Source organism: Metarhizium robertsii (assembly GCF_000187425.2).
Source record: "Metarhizium robertsii ARSEF 23 chromosome Unknown MAA_Scf_4, whole genome shotgun sequence".
Taxonomy (NCBI): Eukaryota; Fungi; Ascomycota; class Sordariomycetes; order Hypocreales; family Clavicipitaceae; genus Metarhizium; species Metarhizium robertsii.
The window spans coordinates 2443959-2451996 of record NW_011942182.1 but is presented as its reverse complement, the minus strand read 5'-3'; the positions used below and the strand labels follow the sequence as shown (position 1 = coordinate 2451996).

The window sequence follows — 8038 nt, the reverse complement described above, 5'->3', positions numbered from 1 at the left end:
ATTTTATTATATTTTATTATATTAATTTAGTAAGGAAAAATTAATAATAAGCTAATAGTTAGTAAAAGAACATATTCTATCCGCTCTAAATAAAGCTGGTATTAGAATACCGAGGAGAGAATCTGCGCCGTTTATAGTAGAAGAGAGTAGGCGGAAGTAGATGTCCACGCTGGGACGGACGACTTCTTCGCGTTACTAGGGACTTCTCACGGCACCGGCCCGACCAGAATGTTGTCAACCTATCCAGATTTATTCTGCCGCCGAGCTATATCGAGGGTGCGAGCATTCTCCCGCGAGCTGAACGGAATGCCGTATCTCTGCTGGTTTTTGGAGGAAGCCCCTCGGACGACGCCGCCGGTGTTACACGGAAAAGGCCCAACAGATTATAATGCTTAATAAAGGGGCTTTACTAATACAGGACTTATTACTTATATAGCTTAAACAAGTACCTAGGTAAGAGCCTTAAGCCTAGGTATTCCTTTTATATATATACGGTAGTTACTTTTCTCTTCTTCTCTTATAGTAACTTAAGATCTTAGAGACCCTTTGAGATTATTATTGAATTGAGCCCCTTTGCTCTAAGCCTTCTATATCGAACCCTTGCCGTATCTGTGCTGGTTTTTGGAGGAAGTCCCTCGGACGACGCCGCCGGCGACTGCCCCCGACAGGCCGATGTCGAGAAAAGAGCAACGGAAGCACCGCAAAGCTGCCTCAAAATCCCCCAACTAGGCCGTGCTATTTCGATAAACTTGAGAATGTCCTGAAAAGTCGATCGTCTCTGATTCAGGTCACAGAGCCAGGAGTCTTTTGGCTCGGGGAAGAAAATACCTTGGCCGGTAGGGGCATTACACACCCGAGTGTTTCTGCTATTCATGGCGGGCCACCGTCAGGTAACCTATGTACCCCGTCATATAAACTCGGGCGTCGTTACTCATTTCAGGGAAGTCAAATGCGAGGGGTCAAAGCTCGACAGACGCAACTGATGAGAATAGCCGCAGCCCACTGCTGATCTGGAGCCCGATGACGGATGTGTGATCTGGCACTATCCTAGGGTATAAAATGCGCGGAATCCCCTGCCTATCCTAAGAAGCTTCATTCTGTTGATGTGAGGAACTTGCTCTCCTCTCTGAGGGACACCTATATGAGTCTGCGCGTCTGAACCCTTTGTTGGTTGGGGTACCGCGATAGGTGTCCAGTAACCTCAGCAGCATAGCCCAGCTATTTGCCTGAGCGCATATGGGAGCCAACCGATGGACTTGAACTGCCAGGTGAAGCCAATTCACAGACTCCGTAAATGACTATAAACCTTTCGATTCCTCCAAGCGAGCTGCCTTTCTTGCCTCCCATCTATCGTGATTCCTGAACGCCCATTTCTCATATTGATCCATGATCCACCTGTCATTCTGCTCTCCCGTCCCTTGCCACGATGTCCACTTCTTTACATCCATGTACCAAGAGCTAGGCCCAAATAATGGTTGGTCTCCTTCGAGTTTCTCCCACATCTCGATAACACTGGGGTGTGCCCGCCATACCAATACTGGATCAGGTTGGAGGCCAAACACTTCAACTTCTCTAGCCTCTAGGCCCATAACAAAATCAACAGCTACCTCCAATGTAGTTTCCACGGCCTTTCTATTCATCCCTTCCACATAGCCAAGAATCTTGTCCTTGATAGAGTCAAATTTAATAGGTGCGCTGAGGCCATCTTCTATCCCCGTAGATACCAAGACGACGGGAAGTGGGCCTATATGCTTAGAATCCTCTTTATTATACCCCTTTGAACAGATGATGACGAGCAGTGCGCGGAACAGTGGCTGCAGAATATGATTCTTATAGTCGACTCCATCCCGTCTCGCCCTATGGCGTATTAGCCTATAGACATGGCGTCGCCTTTCTGTTTTATCGCATATGGCTTTATTCAAAGAAATAAGGGTGGTGATAGTAGATCGAGAAGGCACACTTTCCTCGGGGAGGTCGCGTGGCTCTATAGGCTTGCAAATAAATCGCATATGATCGATCTCGCTCTGGTATGGACGAAACCATCGGCGGTAAACGTAATTGTGGAGCACCATCTTTAATAGCGCCGTTTTCGGATCCGGCAGAATGTAAAAAGGGACCGACTTGTTGCATGTATCACAGAAGTCTCGGCCTGACATCCGGGGCAAACAGTCGATGTGTAAAACTGACGGACAATAGATATTGCCGGTCGCATAAAGGTACATGAAGTGTCGATGAGCTCCTTCTTCCTCGGAGCGTTCTAGAAAAAACCAGTGTTCTCGAGTAGATGGCGGCCCGTGTAGTGGCAAAAAAGGGGGTGTGATTGGTGCAGCCATAGATGGTGACGACTATAAAGATGAAATAATTAAACCTTGAGATGGAGCCTGGGCAGTGAAGATTAGGGAAAGGGATTGATTTATTTTGCAGAATAAGTGAAGAGAGACAGGAGGAATTATAGGTTACTTACGAGCGCAGACCTTCTTAACATATGTTATGTGTGGCCATTTTAGGTTTCTAGAGTGAGTCACTCGCACAAACTAAATTTTACTTCTAATCACATAATAGCTCAGGCTACCTGGTAATAACCTTTATTGGCACGCCGCTATACAAAACTAGTCTACTAATATATTACAAGACCGTGATGCCAACCATCAAGTTGTCCTCAGGGCAGGCAAAACGGGCGAGACCACTGGCCTTTCAATTATCCTCTGCCGGGGACCGCCTGCGGCTCGCTCTGGCCTGTGGTCATGCTTCGCCTGTCAGCGACCAAAGATTCAAGCAGGCAAGCAGTGCTTGCAAATCTAACAAGACGGAAATTCCGTGTTGCATTTCACTGTGCCACCGTGTGACAAGGGCTTAGGGAGGGCTTAAGATGATAGCTCTATTCAGCTAATAACAAGTCTTGGTCATCAAAGGTCTTTGGTTTTCTTCACGGCCTGGATGATTAAAGAGCTCTATTTACAAAAGAAGTCGGCGAGAGCCTTATGCCCTAGGTCTCGTGAAGATGTCCCTCGTGTAAGCGTGTTCAAATATTTGTGTAGTGTGTAAACTATTCATTGCTTCTCTGGAGCCGACGGCGTAGGGTTTAATATATCATCTTGGAGGCGTCTCTGGTGAGCGATTCGAGCTGTCGGAGCTTTCCTTGTTGTGTTGCATGGCTGTGCATACCCCTGCAGTCACACTACTCGAGGTGATTCCGTACAGCGCCCATTACACCTCCAAGTTCCAACACAGACATGTAATAAGGGGCTTTTGTGTGGGGTGTGCTTGACTCGTATCCCGTAGCAACTGAGCATTTAAGCTGCCAAGCAACGTATGAGTTAGGGATGAGACATGAGCCTTCGGTAGATGGCAGTAGGCGGACGAATTAAGTTTGTATCAACAGCTTCCGGCTCTGGCATTGCGCGGCTCTTGTATTCGGGCAGGCCTTGAAACGTCACGGGTGCCATGTCGGACATGTTTTCGAGAACACAGGTGGATGACTGTGTTGAGGGTCTCACGTGATCGCGTATAGGCAAACAGCCTCGCTTGCGGATGAAAAGCCATCTGCGCTTTCTTCTTCCTCCGGCCCTTTGCTTAGACCTTGGACGATTATCAGAGTAGAGCATGATTTTGCCATCCTTGCCTTTGCATCTAGCCTTTTCATAGACTAATCTGTTGTCAAACGTGGTGCATTCTTTCTGACAATGTAATTGAGACTGAGACTGGGTGTTTACGTCTGGTATTAATTACGGCGGAGCTCTGCATGTGCGATATCAATTAGAAACACCTGATTGACAGAATTGCGTCGGGTTAAGCCAAACGCGCCAGATTAGGACCGACGACGTCACATGTGCCATGTCATGTGCACAAAAAGCACCAGTGACCAGACCAGACCTCACGTGCAAGTCCAAAAATGAAGCTCCACACTCGAGGCTGCATCATCTTGGTACCAGACATTACGTGCGACAAGACGGAACGAATCGCGGCTTGACTCGGGCTGCCATGTGGGCAGGATTGGATGAGTTCGGGCGGCAATGGACAGCATGGATACAGGGCGCGAGTAAGAAGGATTCGAAACATTCGGCCAAGCGACGACGGTATCAGGCCATGTGTATCACAAGCTGTTTCATCTCGCCGCGGCACGAGCTCTCATCCTACGGCTCCCTTCCTCAGAGCGCCATTGCCATGGTGCCATGATGCTCCCGTCGCCACGACGATCCGATCAGCTCTGGCATTCAACAGATCCTTCCCGAAAATCTGTTTTCACTAGACGTTTTCTACGTCGCCATCTCGCATCGAGCAAGCGCAGTAGGCTCCACCTCGTTGAGAAGTGACGGCAACATTGGCCGCGCAACTACAGGAACTTATTGAGCTCCATGTCAGCCAAACTATTTTCTGCTTCGAAAATAAGCTTGATACTGTCCCTCTACGAGTTCGGAATGGACTGCCCGCTGGGCCTTGTCAAATCATTTCCCTCTACCACCATCCTGGTTGTTCCGGTTAGAAACGTCAGAAATCGGCCCCTGTCATGCGTTATTGCCGCAGTGCCATTATTCAGCGTACTCCGGTCTGTTGCTTCTCGGCGCGCGTCTCCTCTTCTGGCAACCCCCCCCGCCTTGCCGAGTATTGAATCGAGGTAGTGACATCTCTTGGACCGGCTGAATCGTGGGGACATGATGTAGCCCTGCGCTGGAGAGGAAGTAGAGTTGCAAAGGGGCAAGAGATTGTCCAAGGAAAACGCAATCTACGCCATCTATTTAAGGCACATCAGTCAATCGCTACGCTAAAAATAACAACTACGGGCGTGCTAGACTAAAACAATGATGCGATTTCCATCACTGACTTTGATCCAAGGTTGCATCGGGACGAGGCACCGCAAATCTGCTACCCAAGGTGGGATGAGATGACGATGCCGCTTCATAACATCTCTTGTCTTTCTGCCCCGGTTGATCTTGGATGCGCCCGTTTGAATCTTGATAATTCTTCTCCGCCTTTCTCTCCTGGTCAAGACGGATTTCGACCCCATCTCAGCAAGCATAGCTCGTGGCCTTTCCAAAACCACCAATGTCTCAAGAAATATCCCACAATTTTTGGTGTTCCGAATTTGCTCACTTTCCGAGTACGCGCCTGACCCAAAGACACAAAGGCAAAGTGATACACTACGAGTCAGAATCCCCTCCTTTGGTATGTTCCCGCTTGACAACGAAGTGAGTGCCCTGAAAGCCGAAACACATCAATCTGCATGAATTGCGAGTGCAGACGAAACCGTTTGTCTGCGTTGGCCAAGTTTGACCCGGATTTTTGTGCTTCACACAAGGGATGACCATGAGATTCAAGGCCGAATCTATATAATAACTCGCATGAGCCCCAATGCAGTCAAGCAGCTTTCCACAGCGTTCTACAACTAATCGTCGCATTTGTATCTTTACATTCTCTCATTAACATTCTTGGGAGCTGGGCTCCTCTGCACCCCCGACATTCTGATCATCACCCTCTTTCCCTTTTTTTCGCAGCGCGTGCTTTAGCCAGCTTCTCTTCTGTAGCTCACAGCAGATATGGCCTATCATTTAAGTCTCCGGCGCCTTCTCGCCTTGAGCGCGCTATGCTCCCTAGGCAGCGCTCATTCCAAGATCCAAAAGGCGTCTTGTGATGGAGGAAAGACTTCGAGTATTGGAATGGGCAGTAAGTCGCGAGCCCTGCCAGCTATCCCTTTCAGCCATTGGCTTTTATGCTAAAACACTTATCCAGCGAACCCAAATATTCCCATCGACGGCGAGGACCCCACCCCGTTCCAACTGGATAGTCCTATTATCCGAACAAAAGAAAAGGACAATCTCCTAGTCAATGGGTGCGGGCGGACCAAGCTGCAAACGAATATTGACGTGGCAAATGAAACGGAGATTGCGATTCAAAACAACCAAATCGCAAATTGTAAGCCGGGAGATACCCTGACTATGACGGTTTTCGTCGTCAACACAGACGGCTCCGGTCCCTACTTTGCCGACATTGACGAGAAGAGCAATGTGGGAATCTTCCGAGTGAGTGCTCCTCCATCCTGCGGCGTGAAGCTATCTCCAAATCTAATGGATCGGTTAGGAACTTGGTAAAGTTGATGGCATTGACGGAAAGAATGGTATTCAACGAAACGCATTTACAGCTTTCGATGTCCAGATCCCACTGCCTAATGATATGAAATGCGAGGGCGGTATGTGCCCCAAGTCAGACTCCGGGATTGCAAATGTATGCTGACTTTGGGAACAGGCAAGGACCTCAATGCATGCACTCTCCGCATTCGTAACCTGGCCGACGCTGGGCCGTTTGGCGGCTGCGTGGCGTTACAAGATGTCACGAAAGGCGGTGCAGGAAACGGAGGTGCAGGAAACGGAGGTGCAGGAAACGGCGGTGCAGGAAACGGTGGTGCAGGAAACGGTGGTGTAGGAAATGGTGGAAATGGTGGAAATGGTGGTCTAGGCAACGGCGACCAAGGAAACAATGATCTAGGAGATGGCGGCCTAGGAGGAAATGGAGGTCAGGGAAATAAGGGTCAAGGAAATAAGGGCCAAGGAAATAAGGGTCAAGGAAACAAAGGCCAAGGAAACAAAGGTCAAGGAAACGCGAAGAATCCTATCAACAGACGAGGGATGAGAATCAAGCGGGCTGAAAACGCCAAGCAGGGTGGGAAAGGCGGCGACGGTTCGAAGAATACCGGTACTGGCAACAGGAAACCCGGCAAAGCTGGCGGTAACCAGAATACCGGAGCTGGCGGTAACCAGAATACCGGAGCTGGCGGTAACCAGAATACCGGAGCTGGCGGTAACCAGAATACCGGAGCTGGCGGTAACCAGAATACCGGAGCTGGTGGTAACCAGAACAGCAACAACGGAGGCGTTCGATCGCCGGATGATATTACCACAGCCGACACTCTCGATATTATCCTGAAAGAACAGCAGATTAGCCTCAAGAGCTTGGAAGATTTTCTCAAAAACGGCGGAAAGAACCAAGGTGGAAACCCACAGAATGGCCAGAATAACGCCGGGAATGGTCAAACTGGTGGCAACCAAACTGGCGGCAACCAAACTGGCGGCACCCAAACTGGCGGCAATCAAAAGGGCGGCAAGCAAAAGGGTGGCAATTAAATTGGTGGCAGTCAAATCAGGGCAAGTAAGGCTAAGTAGTAACATTAAGAGCCAGGCCTGGGGTGCGGAGAAAGCAAAGCAGTGTAATCATTGTGACTAGTCTAGCAGGTTCTAGTTCTTAGTAAAGGCCTTTTTTTTGGTTGACATGGAGTACTCGTTGGCAACTAAGTAGGCAAGAGTCGCAGGCGGGTAATTGGAATTGGTGAGAGAGATGTGTCAATATTATTTGGCGAATAAAGAGCATTTTGCTCCTGTTTTGATGGTATAGATTTGTCACAGTATGAGGCTCATCGTTCACTAAACTTTTAATTTAAATTCGTTTATGTTATAGTTTTCTTTCTTGCTGGAAACGTTTATATTATTTATCACTGTTCTGGAGGTCTTCCCAGCTGTTGAACGATATGATATTTGCTCCGTATGTTTATGATGTCACGGAATGACTTCAAACCTACCTGTTCAATTTACCAGAGGCAGTTTTGTTCGACTCCCAGAGATGGTGCAGAGCAAGTATGCTCAGTTTGGACAGCTATATGAAGAACTTCCATCAGGGGACGAAACATGACCTTTGTTTAGGTGTGAAACTTAGGGGTATTGTGATATAATCTCTCCAACGGAATACGAGAATTCTCTGTTTATAAAGATTGTCTCAAGGAGAAGAAGAACCCACATTCGCCCTGGAAAACCATGACTCACTAGATGCCTAGACCTAGCTGCGTCCTTCTCCTGTGTTGATGGAGAAGGCAGGCCGGCTATTGTAAGTTCTTATTTTGAAAATGTTAACGACAGTAGCTTACTCTTTTTACTCGCATGTCACGCGATAAGCCAACCCACTTTCGTTTGTACTGGAACGATACTACAGCAATATCCAGTCCCAGCTCTCTCCGCTTTTTGGTCTAGACTCATAGCTCAATCTTTTACTTTGA

General features: G+C 48.3%; 2 protein-coding genes across 2 annotated transcripts; one reads left to right on the top strand and one right to left on the bottom strand.

Annotated features, from left to right (window-relative positions):
- Positions 1–1298: 1298 nt before the first annotated feature.
- On the bottom strand, positions 1299–2072 carry MAA_11106 (uncharacterized protein; the record flags this gene model as incomplete). The annotated part of the gene is made up of 1 exon (XM_011413072.1): positions 1299–2072. One exon carries the CDS (start codon positions 2070–2072, stop codon positions 1299–1301), a length of 774 nt encoding a protein of 257 aa, XP_011411374.1.
- Positions 2073–5534: 3462 nt separating this feature from the next.
- On the top strand, positions 5535–7115 carry MAA_02880 (uncharacterized protein; the record flags this gene model as incomplete). The annotated part of the gene is made up of 4 exons (XM_007820878.1): positions 5535–5661; positions 5728–6017; positions 6076–6184; positions 6241–7115. The coding sequence occupies 4 exons, from the start codon at positions 5535–5537 to the stop codon at positions 7113–7115; spliced, it is 1401 nt and encodes a 466-aa protein (XP_007819069.1).
- Positions 7116–8038: the final 923 nt, after the last annotated feature.